At 59.3% G+C, this 16,623-nt stretch overlaps 1 protein-coding gene, 1 pseudogene and 3 gene segments (V, D, J or C); all 5 read right to left on the bottom strand.

The window, feature by feature from the left end:
* Positions 1-1,258: 1,258 nt before the first annotated feature.
* On the bottom strand, positions 1,259-1,896 carry LOC129148159 (immunoglobulin lambda variable 5-39-like). The segment is given in 2 exon segments: positions 1,259-1,749; positions 1,851-1,896. Coding segments are annotated over 2 exon segments (537 nt in total).
* Positions 1,897-3,358: 1,462 nt separating this feature from the next.
* On the bottom strand, positions 3,359-4,695 carry LOC103304964 (immunoglobulin lambda variable 1-40-like; annotated as a pseudogene).
* A 1,193-nt stretch (positions 4,696-5,888) lies between these two features.
* On the bottom strand, positions 5,889-9,758 carry LOC129148158 (immunoglobulin iota chain-like). The gene is made up of 4 exons (XM_054712858.1): positions 9,713-9,758; positions 9,222-9,611; positions 7,355-7,670; positions 5,889-5,934 (listed from the first exon to the last, which is right to left on the bottom strand). The coding sequence occupies exons 1-4, from the start codon at positions 9,756-9,758 to the stop codon at positions 5,889-5,891; spliced, it is 798 nt and encodes a 265-aa protein (XP_054568833.1).
* A 2,390-nt stretch (positions 9,759-12,148) lies between these two features.
* Positions 12,149-12,851, bottom strand: LOC129148157 (immunoglobulin lambda variable 5-39-like). The segment is given in 3 exon segments: positions 12,149-12,248; positions 12,365-12,704; positions 12,806-12,851. Coding segments are annotated over 3 exon segments (486 nt in total).
* A 266-nt stretch (positions 12,852-13,117) lies between these two features.
* On the bottom strand, positions 13,118-14,950 carry LOC129148156 (probable non-functional immunoglobulin lambda variable 5-48). The segment is given in 3 exon segments: positions 13,118-13,197; positions 14,427-14,783; positions 14,905-14,950. Coding segments are annotated over 3 exon segments (483 nt in total).
* Positions 14,951-16,623: the final 1,673 nt, after the last annotated feature.

Here is a 16,623-nt window from a genome sequence, read left to right as displayed (position 1 = left end):
TCCTGCTGACCCGGGGGTGTGGGTGGGAGGACAGCAAGGAGATGAGCTCCCAACTCATTTCTCTTGTGCTCACTGAACACACACTCTGACCTGTGACGATGGTGATGGTGACAATTCAACCTGGAGTCAGCTCCTCCCGGGAGAGACTGGGAGCCCAGGAAGGGGCTCATCCCCGGGGCTGTGCTGGGAGGAGGGCGGGGCCTGGGGTTGGGCTGGTCAGTGATGCTCAGCCTCATCCTCCAGCTGTGACCCGGGGCCTCTGCTGTAGCTGACATGGAGCCCAAAATGAGAACCAACATTCCTTTCTTTTTTAAAGTATATTTTTATTGATGTCAGAGAGGAAGGAAGAGACAGAGAGAGAAAGAAGCATCAGTGAAGAGACAGGATCATTAACTGGCTGCCTCCTGCTCGTCCCCCACTGCGGACCAAGCATGTAAACTGGGCCTATGTCCTGACCCGGAATACAACCATGACCTCCTGGTTCATAGGTCGACGCTCAACCACTTTGCCACGCCGGCCGGGCTGAGGACCCCATGTCCTGAGGATGTGGCTGTGTCATTGGGTACAGAGTGTTGATGACATGTCACCTGAGCTGAGGGATCCAAATGACGCCTTTCCACCCAGTGCTGCTGCCTCGGCCAGGGCAGAGGCCTTGCTGTGTGTCCTGGGCCCCGGTCCCTGGAGGAGGAGGAGGAGGAGCAGGGGACATGCAGGGACCCGTGTGCACAGCAGGGTCCAGGCTGCAGGGCGTGGGGAGGGCTGCGCATGAGCAGAGCATCCGGGAGCCTTTCCCTGGGTCGTGTTTAATCCTGAGGACAAGGGGGACCCAGGACCTGGTGGACACACCCGGACACCCTGGTCCTTCGGCCCCGGAGCTCAGGCCTGGCGGCCTCGCATCCATCATCCCATCCCCCAGCCACACGCATCCACACGGAGCTCATGTGCATGTGGCCACAGAGAGGACGGTGTTATGTTTACATGTGGACAGTTCCTGCTGTCACACAGAATACACGTCATTGCAGCATGTTGGAGTCTAATGCAAATTTCAGATTTGAGCCCTCAGACCCGGATCCTACCTCAGTCACTCCTCCACTCAGAGCTGAGCTTGGCCTGAATGGATCTGATTCCCCCTCCTCACATGTCTCCATGGGAACCGTTATCCCTGAGGAATGTTCCCTGTGAAGACGTGAGCATGGCAAACATGACATGAGCCACAAATCCATGGAAACGCTGACCTGACGTCAGAGCTGTGACACTGTCAGGACCACGGGTCCAAGGATGACCCGGTGCCGGATGGACACCGACCAGCACAGTCAGGGCTGAGCCAGAACTGGGCAGAGCCGCCAGAAGGGGCCAAGGTCAGGCCAGGAGAGCGGAGAGGAGGTTTTTGTCTCACTTCCCTGTGGGTCTGGACCACTGTGTAAGTCTTAGAGGTGCCGTCCCATGTGTGACAGTAATAGTCAGCCTCGTCCTCAGGCTGCAGCCCCGAGATGAGCAGGAGCCCCGCATTGGCCGAGGCGTCTTTGGATCCAGAGAAGCGGCTGGGGACCCCGGAGCCCTGGTACTTATCTGAGTCCGATTTAAAACTCAAGAGATACCGGGGAGGGCTCCCTGGCTTCTGCTGCTGCCAGGCTATCCAGTATCCACCAACGTTGGAGCCACTGCTCAGGGTGCAGGTGAGTCTGGCTGAGGCTCCCGGAGATGCAGAGAGGGAGGGCGGCTGGGTCAGCACAGGCTGGGAGAGGGACCCTGCAGACACAGACACTGGTCAGTGATGGGCAGGGACCAGGGGCAGGTTCCCAGGAGACGGAGCAGGAAGGGAAGAAGCCTGGTCCCAGGCCTGGCCCTACCTGTGCAGAGAGAGAGGAGCGCGAGGAGCAGAGGAGTCCAGGCCATGGTGCTCACAGCCCTGAGCCCACAGTGGGGCTGGGCTGCCCAGGCCTCCTTTTCTCCCCACCCTCTGCCAGAGGAGGGGCTGCCATGCAAATGGGGGTCCCTCCAGGGACTGCCCAGCCCCTCCCTGGGCCCTGGGGCTGGAGCTCAGCTCACACCCCAGACTGAGGGGCATGGAGGTGGGTTCCTCCCTTGGGGGGCCCTGGGAGGAAGCACCTGCTGAGACCACACAGAGGTCCCTGCTCAGGGGGCGCTGCCAGGCCCCCAAGGACAGCAGGGAGCCCACAGTGCAGGTGCCTGTGTGGGAAGGTCTCACTGAACAGCTGTGTGCTGATCACCTGCGGTCTCACAGCGCCCCCTGCTGGCGGGAGGACACACCCTCCCCTGCCCCAAAGCCCTGAGAGCCCAGCAGGCTGGGGGCTCCCCAGGTCTCTGTCCCTCTTCCCACCCCCACGGTCTGAGCCCAGACACTGCGATGGGATTCTCTGTGTTGATCCCGTAGCAGTGCACTCTCAGGGGTGCATCCGTGTGAGGTGCTTACACATTCACACACGACACGTGAGTGTGGTTTCCCTTCCAGGGAAGATGCTGCTCAATGAACACACAGGGAGCCTGTGTCCACGTCACAGGGGAGGGCGCTGCTCAGTGTGCGGAGCTCAGGGGGCTGTGCAGGTCGGTGACGGAGAGGAATTTTCCAGAAACACCCTCAGGGTCGTATTCAAAGGAGGACCATTCAGCAAACATTTCACACCAGGTGAGGCATGTAAGGTTTTCATGGAGATCTGATTGAGTTAGTGATTCATTAAAAAACCATAAACTGTTTGGTGGGCGTCACAGTTACCAATGGAGCCTGAAGCACGTGGGTTTTTTAAGTTTTAGGAAACGCCTTTGTATTCCGACATCTGTATGTTCTGCTCTCCGTGTACCATGTTGTCTCCGTGTCCTCACATGTGCTCACAGTTGTACACATTCCCTCCTGTGTCCGTACACATTCCCTCCTTTCAGGCAGAAGCTGAACGGGGATGGGGAGGAGCCGGCAGACGTGGGACGGACACTCTCACCCACACGCACGGCGCGTCCCCCAGCAGCGGGTGAGCCCCTGAGGCGGGAGGAGGGCGTGTCCCCAGAGACCAGGCGCAGACACGGGGCCCGCACCCCTCCTGGCTCAGGGTCCCGGGAGGAGCAGCAGGGAGCTCCCAGGAGGAGGTGACGTCAGAGCTCAGCACTGAGGGGCGTGGACAGCGGCTGTTCCCAGGGACCCGTGGGCGCTGCAGCCTGAGACCCCGGGGCCGGGGCAGCAGGGACAGAGGGACCTCTCTGTGCACAAAGGCCTCAGCCGCTCCTACTGAGCATCCGGGAGGAGGGGGCACGGCTGGGGGGGCCTGGACACAAGTCAATGACCCTGATAGAGACGCAGGTCCCCTCGTCGGGGTTCAGGCTGAAGTGACCACAGATGGTCCCCAGCTCAGACCCGGGGCTTCAGGGCAAAGAGGCTCAGGATCCCGCTGATGGGGAGGGGCTCCTGTGAGGTGTCAGCCTTGTGTCCAGGAAGAGGCTGCTGGGAGGCCTCTGAGGGCAGAGGGAGGAGGCCCCTCATGCTCCAGGGGCTGCCCTGGGACCTGGCCCGTGGGGGGTGGAGGGGGCGGGAGCAGTAGAAGCAGAGGCCACAGGCTGAGCCTGAGGGGCAGGTGCTGGGCGCCCCTCCTGGCAGGTGAGAAGGGCTCCCTGTGGCCTCAGCCCCACAGGACGGGCTCTGGGTGGGCACGGGGGCTGCGGGCACAGGAGGGGGGACAGGCAGCCTGGGCCTCAGTGCCCGCCCAGCGGGGCTCCCGGAGCCCGAGTTGCCAGACTGGCCCCCGGGAGCGGGTCAGGGACACACAGGCGCCTGCTCTCCGGCTGGAGGGGGGCCCAGGCTGTGTGGGGAGCCCCAGGTCACAGCACACACACGGGGCCTCCCTGAGGGGCTCTGACGCAGGCACAGCTGGACTCGGGGCCCTGGGTCTGCCCTGCCCCGTCCTGGCCGCCCAGGCAGCCGCCCCCTGACGCACAGGAAGGTCTGCTCAGGCTGAGACACGCACACCGTGTGCTGCTGCCACGGGCGGCTGGACGGGCAGGTTCACAGGGTGAGGACAGATTTGCAGACACAGTCCCCTGGGGGGGCCTCAGACCCCGGTTTCAGGCCCCCCAGCAAAGGCACAGCCACCTTATCAGAGGATGGGACTGCCCCGGGACCCACTGCAGCGGGACAGCGGGTTTTTGTCTCACTTCCCCACAGGCCTGGGCCACTGTGCGAGCTTTGAGATTGTCGTCATAGGACTGACAGAAATAATCGGCCTCGTCCTCAGCCTGCAGCCCCGTGATGGTCAGGGTGCCTGAGCTGCCAGACCTGGAGCCGGAGAATCGGTCTGGGACCCCTGAGGGTCGGTTGCTATCACCATAGATGATGGTTTTGGGGGCCTTTCCTGGGAGCTGCTGGTACCAGTGCACATAGTTAGGATTCCCAATGTTGGAGCTGCTTCCAGTGCAGGAGATGGTGACCCTCTGGCCCGGATCCCCCGACACTGAGGACGGCTGAGTCAGCACAGGCTGGGCCCAGGATCCTGGAAGAGGGGGGACACAGAGAGGGTGAGTCTGGGTGTAGAGACAAGAGGAGGAGGCAGGGCCCATGTGTCTCCCCAAGGCCCCTTCCCCTGTCCCCTATCCAGTCACCTGTGCAGTGAGCCAGGAGGGTGAGGAGGAGAGGGGCCCAGGCCATGGTGGAGGTCATTCCTGAGTCCTGCCTCCTGTGCCCCACAGCTGAAGCAGAGCTCCCCCATCTCTCCCTTCCCCTCTTCATAGTCTGCGGGAGGGAGGGCCCCCTCATGCAAATGAGACCCCCTGGTTTTGCTCCCTCCCTGGGCCCTGGGTGGGTCCCTGTGCCTGAGGATGGCAGGGTGAGGGCAGGGGTGGGGCTGTGCGGGGCCCAGGGGGAGGCAAGGTCACAGCTGTGAGCCCTGAGCACAGGGCACCAGGCAGGGCCAGGGAACAGGTTGCAGCTCTGATGAGCCCAGCCCTTCAGCAGCGGCCCCTGCGCGCCCCCTGGTGGCCAGGCCTGGACACACCACTGTGTCCCCTGCTGACTAAGGCCCAGGAGGGACAGGTCCTGCCTCCCCACTGCTCTGTGCACTGACCCCCTGGCTCAGGGCATCCAGGTGCCCCCTGAGGTGGCCTCCCCGTCCCCTCAGGACACTCTCTCTGCTCCACTTCACCTCCTCCTGTGAGTCGGGGCCCGTCTCCCTGGCCGTTCATGGTCCGACCTGAGCTGGAGTCACTAATGGAACTTTCTTCCCAGGATCAGGTCTAGAGCAGCCACTGTGCCAAGGAGGTGAATTCCTTAATTTCCAGGACACAGTGTTATTTTTTTATGTGATCTCTGCCGTGTTATAAATTAATCACTCTCTTTCCTAATCACAAAAAAATTCTGTCAATGACCTTCCCTTTTGTTCAGTAGATAATACATAATTGCATTTGTACACATGATTTTCAATCAAGATTTGCCTAGTAACTGGCATCTTCATTCATAGGGAAACTGAATATAATATTTCCCACTCGTGTATTTCTATCCGTGGGAGAGTCTGGTGTCTGATTGTTGAGTGAGGCTCACTGTGATCCCAGCTCCCTGGACACGGAAGGGGAGGGGACAGTGATAGCACCACCGGGACCAGGGCCTTGTGAGGGGGGGGATACTAAGCGATGAATCAAGGTGAGCTTGGGGAGCAATTTTGGTGATGGAAGCAGAAGGAGATCCACTGTGCTCTGTGGGGTCAGAGGGTGTGTGCGGGACCCCTGGGCCTGTCCTCCCCTGAGGGAGCAGCGGGGGAGGCTGAGGCTCCAAGGAGAGGGGGGCAGTGTCTCCATGGTAGCCATGAGCCCGCTTCCCAGGTCCTCCCTCTGGGACAGGGAGGCCAGGCTGTGGGGTTGGTGCTGCTTTCTCACTTTCCTGGGAGAAACGGCCCTCAGATCATGGCCCCCTGATGGGAGTGGCTGTGGCTTTTGTTGGACCTGAATATGTCAGGACAGTGGGGAGGTCAGGGGTCAGAGCTGGTCATGGTGAGGCAGGAGCTACCTTGAGGGTTTCCCTGATTGGTTTCCAGACCCAAATGCACTAGTGATGAGGGTGGGGCAGGGGGACGCCGAGGGGACCCATTAGGAAACCTTCCCATCTCTGTTTACTCTGATCTGGACCAACACCGCCCAGCCATGGGGTCAGCAGGGGATGGAGCCCAGTTCCAGCTCCTGGGAGCTCAGAGGTCCCTGGCGATGTCCTCTCAGGAGAAAGAGCACATCCCTGCTCTGAGCAGGAGGCCAAGCTCCAGGAGGGTCCCCAAGCCCAGGCCAGGCGCTGAGGCTGCCCAAGCCTCCTCCCTCCGCCCTCGGCCAGAGGAGGGGCCGTCCCTGCAGATGTGGTTCCTCCAGGGACTGCCCAGCCCCTGGGCCCTGGTGCTGGGGCTCAGCTCACCCCACGCTGAGCAGATGGACTGTCCTGATGGGCTGTGTCCTGGAGACGCTGCCACAAAGGCCCACAGACTGTACCCCTCAGAACCGGGGAGAAGGAAAGGGTATCTGCCCTCCAACCTCACACAGGTGTGAAGGGAAGACGGGCAAAAAATTCAGCTGCAATGGATGCCCCACCTCTGCTTTAAAGTGGCTCCATTTCTACTGTTCTTATACTATACTGGTGGCCTGGTGCACGAAATTTGTGCACATTAAAAGGGGATTAATTAGAGAAAATATTTTAATTTGTCCTTTATAGTAGAAGTGTCAGAGATGAAAAAATTTAGAAATATGTATATGAACATCTTCCTTCTGTCAGTGTTTGGGCACACTGAAAGATCCAAAGTCAAGTCCCCAAACACCCTGGTGCCTGAAAATTACGAAAGACCCAGACCCAGCCAGCCCCACCCCCATTGGGTGAAATCCACACCCGGCCGGCCACACCCTCTTCAATCCCCACCAGGTGGGGGATGCAGCCTCAGGTCCCTGCTGATTGCTCATTAAGGCTTGTTATGGGAACTGGGCCTCAGCTGTGGGCCCAGCCATCTTGACTGTTAAGGTGTGATGGGCAATTTGCATATTACCTCTTGATTAGATAAGATTGTTAAGTTTTATCTTGATTACTAAATGCTGGCCAAGTGAAATTCAGACTTGACGGTGAGTGTGAGTGTGAGTGTGAGTGTGAGTGTGAGTGTGACTTTTCCTTTGGCTGCTCCTGTCCATTTCCTGTAAAACTGTTGATTATATTGGCTCTTGTTTTCATAAAACGATCACAGCCGAGAATAACTGATGAGATTGCCTGGTCTGGGCCTCAGAGAACAACCTCAGAGCCCACACCAGCTGGACGCAGCCCTGTGCACAGCAGACGGGGCCCCAGAAGCAGAGGGTGCACTGAGCTTGTGTTTGTGCCTCACGTCCCCACCGGCACCTGTCACTGTGGGGATGGCTGCTGAACCACAGAGCGCAGTAGTACTCGGCCTCGTCCTCAGGCTGCGCCCCTGCGAGGGTCAGGGCAGCTTTGCCCCCTTGGATGGAGCCTGAGAACCGGGCCGGGGTCCAAGAGAATTTCTTGTTTGTGTCATAAAGCAATGCCCTGGGGGCCTGGCCAGACTTCTGCTGGATCCAGTGTGGATAGTGACCATTGGTGACAGCCCCTGTGCTGGAGCCACAGGTGAGAGTGACGGTCACACCTGGGGACACGCTCACTGAGGGCTCCTGAGTGACCACAGCCTGAGACCTGGACCCTGAAACAAAAACAGACACAATCAGGAATGAAGAATGAAGGCAGAGGGACCCCCCACAGGCTGGTCTCTGAAATGGCCCTGGACCTGGGCAGAGAGCGAGGAGGAGGAGGAGGAGGGGAGTCCAGCTCATGGTGGAGACTTTCCAAGGTGCCTGGGTCTCTGGCACGTGCTGGGCTCGGTGTCCCTTTATCTCCTCCCGGCCTCCTGGGTACAGGGGTGTTTGCTGGTCATTATGCAAATGTGAGCCCACAGGACCCTCCTGCTCTGGGTCCTGGGCCCCGTTGGCAGCTTCACTGTGAGGAGGAGGCCGGGGAGGCTGTGGGCTCTGAGTCTGTCCCTTGAGGGGAAGCACCTGCTGTCACCTCACACCCAGGCCATGAGCATGGGCGCAGGGCCCACTCAATTAGAACCATTAGAGTTGGCTTCAGGCCTGGCAGCTCTGAGGATGTCCACAGTGCCCCCTGGTGACAATTTCGAGAATAGTAACAGGAGTGGGAGCTATTTAGTAGGAATGATGGTGGCTCACTGAAAACCAAAATAAAAATATATATTAAAGAAAAAGATGCCATGGGCACAAATGAAGAGCCACTGAAGAGAGCGGACCCGGGGACTGTCCATCACCTGTGTCCTAAGTCACAAGGTGGGGTAGGAGCTCTGCCTGGGAGCTGTGGGGACGTTGCTATGGGAACGGTCAGTGTGTCTGTTGACCCAGGTTCAGGAGAAGGTGACCTGGGATCGGGGCTCATCAACAGCTTCCCAGCGGCAGTGACACAGGCACCTGTTGGGAGGTCCTGCTCCCCAAGTCCCACAGCCACCCACACCCTTGTGGTTGGAAAGCCCCCGTGGGTGAGAGGAGAGACACAGTCAGAGCCTGAGGCTCAGGGAACCCCACTCCCGGGAGCCCCAGGGCCTGAGTGGCGGCGGCTGTAAGAGCGTCTCCCCCAGAGACCCAGGCGCCCGCATCCTTCCTGGAGCAGCTCAGCATTCCCCAGCCACAGTCCAGCTGCTCCCCCATCGAGACCCAAAGAGGATTTCCTGGGCTCAGGTCCCCCTTTCCCTGTGACAGCCCCTCTCCCCTGATGGCACTGAAGGTCAGGTCCCAGCAGAGGTGACGCCAGCCCTGTGCCTGGGCTTCCTCCTGGGCCTGAGGCCCCCAGCCCCTCGCAGCTGAGGGCCTGGTCCGTGTGCACAGGGCTGGGCAGGAGCCTGGGGCACAGAGGCCGGGGAGTGAGGGGTCACTGCTCTGACCTCTGGGCGCGGAGTCCCTGCTCCGGGGACGGGCCGCCTGCTGGGAGGGTCCTGGGCTCTGGGAACAGGTTACAAAGCTGTTTCCTTATTTCACGTCAGAAACAGCCATCGCCCGGGACCTGGTCTGTGACCCATGGACGACAGGCCCCCTCTCAGGGACGGACTGACCAGTGAGTGTTGGTGCTGGTTCTGTGTTTCTGAGACTCAGAGACATGGGATCCAACACGGAAAGTGACCCATTAGGAACCAGAAGGTTCTTCCCCGTGGAGTTTGCACAGGGACGTTATGTTAACAGGGTCAGACGTTGTGAAATAAGACTCTGGGAGGGCGAGGTTTTTGTCCCACTTCCCCATCTGAGTGTGTCACTGTGGGAAGCACTACTGTGCCAGATCGCACAGTAATAGTCAGCCTCGTCCTCAGGCTGCAGCCCCGAGATGAGCAGGAGCCCCGCATTGGCCGAGGCGTCTTTGGATCCAGAGAAGCGGCTGGGGACCCCGGAGCCCTGGTGCTTATGGGAGTCTGAGTAGAACCTCAGGAGATACCGGGGAGGGCTCCCTGGCTTCTGCTGGTACCAGTTTATCCAGTAACTACCAACACTGATGTCACTGCTCAGGGTGCAGGTGAGTCTGGCTGTGGCTCCCGGAGATGCAGAGAGGGAGGGCGGCTGGGTCAGCACAGGCTGGGAGAGGGACCCTGCAGACACAGACACTGGTCAGTGATGGGCAGGGACCAGGGGCAGGTTCCCAGGAGACGGAGCAGGAAGGGAAGAAGCCTGGTCCCAGGCCTGGCCCTACCTGTGCAGAGAGAGAGGAGCGCGAGGAGCAGAGGAGTCCAGGCCATGGTGCTCACAGCCCTGAGCCCACAGTGGGGCTGGGCTGCCCAGGCCTCCTTTTCTCCCCACCCTCTGCCAGAGGAGGGGCTGCCATGCAAATGGGGGTCCCTCCAGGGACTGCCCGGCCCCTCCCTGGGCCCTGGGGCTGGAGCTCAGCTCACACCCAGACTGAGTGGCATGGAGGTGGGCTCACCCCTTGGGGGCCCTGGGAGGAAGCACCTGCTGAGACCACACACAGGTCCCTGCTCAGGGGGCGCTGCCAGGCCTGGGAGGACACAGCTGCTGAGTCCCCTGCAGGCAGCACAGGGCTCCCTCTGAGTGATTGGTCCTCCATCAGCTGCAGTGTGAGGCCTACAGAGCGGTCCCCCAGCGCCCCCTGCTGGCCACAGGCCCCACAGCTTCAGGTCCCTCTGCCCACATCTGTGGGGGCTCCTTCCAACTGCTGTCATCCTGAGACACTGTGGGGGGACTGCAGTGTGCAGTCCCAGGGCCCTCTTTTGGGAAAGGTCAAAGTGCACGTAGAGAACATGATGATTGGGGGTCCCTCTCAGTGAAGCTGCTGCACAGCTGATGCGCAGTGAGCTTCTCCCCACAGCACAGGGGAGGGGCCGTGGGGCCGGTGGGAAGGGCTCAGAGGGCTGCTCACTCCTTTAGGAGCCGGTCCTGTGGCGGGAGAGGGCCTGTCCCCTTCTGTCCCTGCGGGCACACGACCCTCAGCCGCGGGGCCTTTGGGCCTCAGGAGGCACAGGGCAGGGTGAGCCCCAGCCCCCCCTTTTCTGCGCTGACACCACAGCCTGCCCCCCAGCTCCCTGCGGCCCCCAGATCCTCCCTGGGGGTGGCCAGGAGAGTGGGCGCATTTACAGGAAAAGGGTCATGTCACAGTGAAGAGATGGGCTGAGGGCCTTGAGGAGGGACACCCTCAGGTGGAGGGGAGAGAGGGATTCGGACTCTGAAGGGATTCGATGCTGATGAGCTCCTGGGACTCACCCTCCCCAGAGACGGAGGCCTGGGGGACGGGACCACAGCAGGAACTGGTCACTGTGCCCTAAACCCTCCCGTGGGGACAGAGCTAAGAGCTGAGGGGCCCGAGGGAGAGAGGAGGTGAGGGAGGCAGCAGCAGAGGAGGGAGGAGGGGAGGGGGTGTGACTGAGAGTCTGTGCTGGTTGGGACCCACCTTCTGTGGGTTTGTTCAGAGAAGGAGAAGGCTGTGTCCACGACCAGGGTGAACACTCACATGTCATATGTGATGAGTCAGGAGTCACACAGGGTCACACACATGACATGAATGTGTGGGGGAGCATGGCTGTCTGGGTGACCATGTGTAGTTGCAGACACAGGATGTGAGATGACAGGAAACATACGCTGGTCTCAGCCCCTGGCCCCGGCACAGGCTCCTGAGACCCTTGTCACTCCCTGGGGGACGGGCGGGCCTGTTGCTGATGAGGGGGCGCTGGGTGGGCTCCTGGGTGAGGACGGGCCCCCGGAAAGGCCGGGAGGATTAGAAGCTTGGGAGCCCCTCACCTGCCCCCCATTCGCTGGAAGGGGAGAGGGCTGAGGTGCAGTTTGCAAATTTGTGGAACCCATTGGAGGGAACCTGGGAACCTTGGATTTATACTGCAGAAGTTGTATGAATCCTGGGACCTCCCAGCTGTGATTGGCACCTGACCTGCGGGCAGTCAGGGGGACTGGCCCTTTAACTGCGGGTCTGACACGTCTCTGGGCAGATGGTGTGAGCACTGAGTGCTGTTGGGGGACATCAGCTGGTGTCAGAGAACTGCTGTCGGGAAGCCACTCCCCACACATTGGGGACCAGTAGGGTCAGGAGGGAAGAGCTCTGGGTGAGGAGACTAGACAAACAATAGGAAAGAAGGGGATTTTTATTTAAAAATATTCACTCAGTCCATCAGTGGGGTCAGGGTTGAGCATCGACCTAGGAACCAGGAGGTCACAGTCGATTCCTGGTCTGGGCACAGGCCCAGCTTGTATTCTCAATCCCCAGGAAGGGCGGTTAGGGGGCAGCTGATCAATGATTCTCTCTCTTCACTGGTGTTTCTATCTGTCTTCTTTTCCTTTCCTGTCTGAAATAAATAAAAAATATATTTTTTAAAGTTTTTTACCTAAAAACATTCACTCAGTTTCCTCTGCTCTCAGTGTGCTCAGGACCACATGCAGTGTGGCTGTGGTGAGGATTAAACACTCATGTATGGTAAGAACACAGTGAGCTCTCAGCAGGTGTCAGTCCTCAGGACAGTGAGGAGGGTATTGCTGATGTCAGTGGCATGCTCAGGGAGCCATAGGACGAGGAGGATTCTGGGGTCCGGCTTCAGTCTGTCCAGACTCCAATGAAGATAAAGTGAAGCCAAATGATTATATTCCTTTTGTTAGAATTTCCCTTGACTCAAGGTGGTGGGCGGGGCTCCATGACCTCCCGTGTGCTCCTGGGACGCCTGTGCTGCTGCTCCATCGAGGTGACCTCCTCCTCCCGGGGACACAGGTCCCTGCAGAGGAGCCCCCCTGACAGAGGCCCCACAGACGGTCCTCGCTGAAGGGAGGCTCAGAGCCACCACCTCGGGGCCCAGGGGTTTTGGTCTCACTTCCTCGTCCTCTGAGACACTGTGGGTAACGAAAGCTGCCCCCACTGCTATAGTATGTAGCGCAGTAATAGTCAGCCTCGTCCTCGGGCTGCAGCCCCGAGATGAGCAGGAGCCCCGCATTGGCCGAGTCGTCTCTGGATCCAGAGAAGCGGCTGGGGACCCCGGAGCCCTGGTACTTATTTGAGTCTGTGTTGAATCTCAGGAGAAACCTGAGACGGCTCCCTGGCTTCTGCTGGTGCCAGTGTATGTGGTAGCCACCAACATTGGAGCCACTGCTCAGGGTGCAGGTGAGTCTGGCTGTGGCTCCCGGAGAGGCAGAGAGGGAGGGCGGCTGGGTCAGCACAGGCTGGGAGAGGGACCCTGCAGACACAGACACTGGTCAGTGATGGGCAGGGACCAGGGGCAGGTTCCCAGGAGACTGAGCAGGAAGGGAAGCAGCCTGGTCCCAGGCCTGGCCCTACCTGTGCAGAGAGAGAGGAGCGCGAGGAGCAGAGGAGTCCAGGCCATGGTGCTCACAGCCCTGAGCCCACAGTGGGGCTGGGCTGCCCAGGCCTCCTTTTCTCCCCACCCTCTGCCAGAGGAGGGGCTGCCATGCAAATGGGGGTCCCTCCAGGGACTGCCCAGCCCCTCCCTGGGCCCTGGGGCTGGAGCTCAGCTCACACCCCAGACTGAGGGGCATGGAGGTGGGCTCCCCCCTTGGGGGCCCTGGGAGGAAGCACCTGCTGAGACAGCACATCACTGAGCACAGGCCCAGCCACAGGCCCAGGCTCCTATTAGTTCAGGTCCTTAATGGGCAGCTGCATTGGGACCACAGGGCGGTCCCACAGCGCCCCCTGCTGGTCGCAGCACACACCTGCCCTTGGCCCAAAGCCCTGAGAGCCCAGCTGGACCTGCAGCTCAGAGGGGACTGTCTCTGGCCACACACCCTGGCCAGGTCCCAGGTCCTGTAACCTGATGGGCTGTAGCGCTCCCTGCAGCCTCACTCCCAGTAGGACTCCCGTCTGTGGGAGGCGCCATCAGGTGCACAAAGGACAGGTGGATGTGGTTTCCCCTCCAGTGAAGATGGTGCACAAGTGAGTGCACAGGGACCATCATGTCCCACGTCACAGCCCAGGGACACCTCCATCTGGTGACCAGGACTCAGAGGACTGTTCAGGGAATTTTCTGGGAACACACTCAGGACCAAGGTCAAAGGAGGATGTTTCCCCAGACCTTCCACGTCATGAGGTGCACGTGCAGGTTCACAGAGATATGATGGGACTGACGCATAAGTATCATGGCGTTTGCAGGCCTCACAGTGGCCAGTGGGAGGTGTCACAGCTCATTCATTCAGGAACTGGCTTTTATCACGTGTGTGGTGACCTGCACATCTGAGTCCTGTGTGTTTCTTGTTGGCATTTTCTCAGGTGTCCTGACATTTGTTTATATTTTAAATAAAACTTTACCTACCTGTACTTTCTTGCTCATTATCCTATTTTAGGGACAAATGGGAGATTGTTATGTGTGTGCCGACTACATGACTGTCTGGGCAGGTGAACGCAGAAGCCCTCACATCCTCACTGAATGGAAACCACAGCAGGAACTTGTCACTTTCCCCTGAAACCCTCATGTGAGGATGAACCCTGACCTATGACCTGAGGACCCTGAGGGAGGAGGAGGTGAGGGAGGCAGCAGCAGAGGAGGGAGGAGGGGAGGGGGGTGTGACTGAGAGTCTGTGCTGGTTGGGACCCACCTTCTGTGGGTTTGTTCAGAGAAGGAGAAGGCTGTGTCCATGACCAGGGTGAACACTCACATGTCAGATGGGATGGGTCAGGAGTCACACAGGGTCACACACATGACATGAATGTGTGGGGGAGCAGGGCTGTCTGGGTGACCATGTGTAGTTGCAGACACAGGATGTGAGATGACAGGAAACATACGCTGGTCTCGGCCCCTGGCCCTGGCACAGGCTCCTGAGACCCTTGTCACTCCCTGGGGGACGGGCGGGCCTGTTGCTGATGAGGGGGCGCTGGGTGGGCTCCAGAGACTGACAACTTAAGTGCAGGCAGCCTTCACCTCTGGGCCCAGGGGTTTTTGTCTCACTTCCTCGTCCTCGGAGACACTGTGGGTAACGGTCCCTGCTCCCACTTCTATCTGTATTGCAGTAATAGTCAGCCTCGTCCTCAGGCTGCAGCCCCGAGATGAGCAGGAGCCCCGCATTGGCCGAGGCGTCTTTGGATCCAGAGAAGCGGCTGGGGACCCCGGAGCCCTGGTCCATAATGGAGTCTGAGTAGTAGTACAGGAGATACCAGGGAGGGCTCCCTGGCTTCTGCTGGTACCAGTATATCCTGTAGCTGCCAACGTTGGATCCACTGCTCAGGGTGCAGGTGAGTGTGGCTGTGGCTCCCGGAGATGCAGAGAGGGAGGGCGGCTGGGTCAGCACAGGCTGGGAGAGGGACCCTGCAGACACAGACACAGGTGGTTACTGGGGCCGGGACCTGAGTTGAGTTGCCTGAAATTCTGAGTCAGGGAGACTGACACAGACTGTGTGGCTGCTCTGTGTCCCCGAGGCCTGTCCTACCTGTGCAGAGAGCGAGGAGCAGCAGGAGGAGAGGAGTCCAGGCCATGATGCTCACAGCCCTTCTGGGTCCCCTGAGCTGGGACTGGGCTGCCGCCGGCATCTCTTATGGCTTACAGCGACATTCAGGTGGGCGGGGGCTGTTCCGGGAAATCTGTTTCCGGCCCTGGAGCTCTTTGCTCCACCTGACGGACCAGCTGAGGTCTGCAGCTAAGCTCTCTAGACAGAAAGGGCTGATGGGTGTGGCTCAGAGTTTGCCCCCCTGGGAGGGTCTAGGAAGGCAGCAGCTGCTGGCACCTTCCACAGACCTGTGAGCAGGAGACTCTGTCCCACCCACAGAGGACACTGCTGCTGAGTGCCCATCGGCAAACCCAGGCCCCCAGGCCCCCGCCCTGGAACAGGTGGGCGATTTCACAGCCGCCCGCGCCCTCTGTGCCCACACTGGGTGAGAGCCACAGCACCGCCTGCTGCCCACCGGCAGAACTTCCGTTTCTCCGTGGAAATAATGTTAATGGCGTTGACCTGAGAGGCTGGTCATTGTCATTCCAGACACATCTGTGGACCATGTCCTTTAGTGCCCCGGGGTCATTGGCATTAACACACATCCTTTACAACGGAGGTATTTCTAGATGTTTAGGCGAAAGAGAGGCGGAAACAATGACCAGCATGCAGTGCGGCCTAGGCTGCAGTGAGGTGAGCGTGCAGAGGGCTCTAGGAACAAAGACTTGAGCAGCGCAGGCAACGGGCAGGAGGGGACGGTGACCTGGGTTTGTATGGAGACCGGTGGTCCTGCTGGTGGACAGATCGAGAAAAATGAGGAGGTGGAGCAAGGTGGTCAGATGGAAAGAGACATCAAATAGTGTAGAGCAAGCACGTCAAACTCGCGGCCCGCGGGCCGCATGCCTCGTGAAGACAGTGCAGAATGAAGGAAGGTCCGGGCCAGCCCCGATCGCTGGCCAGGCCTAGGGACCCTACCCGTGCACGAATTTTGTGCACCGGGCCTCTAGTTTCTCGTATTTCTGGGTTTCACGTTTCTCGGAGGCTTTTGTTGCCGGGCCACACCATGTTTCTTTGTTGCTGCTCCTCCTCATACAGAAGATGTTGTCCCTGACACCCTGACACCCCGACACCCTGACACCCTGACACCCACCATGAGTCAGCCCATCCCGGGCACAGGATCCTAACAGATCAGCATAATGACCACTTCCCATCTTGTTAGCAGGGGGAGCTAGATATTCATAAAGGAAGGGAGCAGAGGGGATCAGACATCAAGTCTAATAAACCAACGAGCTGAATGGGACCATAAACCTGCTTCACCAGGACGTTGCCGCATTCGAAGGCTCCTCCCGGGACCGCTGCATTAGGACCTAATCTCGGAAGTGGGCAGGGAGGGTCATTACAGGTTTTCGCCGGGGGAGAAATAAAAAGGGCGGGAGAAACTCCTCAGCTGGGCTCAGGCCCAGGAGAAACCAAGATGGCACAGGGAAGGTGCTTCTGCTGTTAGGCATATGCAGTCGTGACCACAGGGGCCTGTCCGTTCTCCCCTCGGTTTATCTCTTTCCTTACACCTCTTCGTGCTGTGTCATCGAAGCCAATTTAGATTACTTGTTCCAGAAGAATATGGGCTTTGGGACCCATGGATTGCATAAGTAACTTCACTTTCTTTTTTAAAAATAAAATTTTTTTTTTGTATTGATTTCAGAGAGGAAGGGAGAGAGAAAG

This window comes from Eptesicus fuscus, chromosome 23 (genome assembly GCF_027574615.1).
Source record: "Eptesicus fuscus isolate TK198812 chromosome 23, DD_ASM_mEF_20220401, whole genome shotgun sequence".
In the NCBI taxonomy this organism is placed as follows: domain Eukaryota; kingdom Metazoa; phylum Chordata; class Mammalia; order Chiroptera; family Vespertilionidae; genus Eptesicus; species Eptesicus fuscus.
The sequence above is the reverse complement of the archived record's forward strand: the minus strand, read 5'-3'. Positions and strand labels throughout refer to the sequence as shown.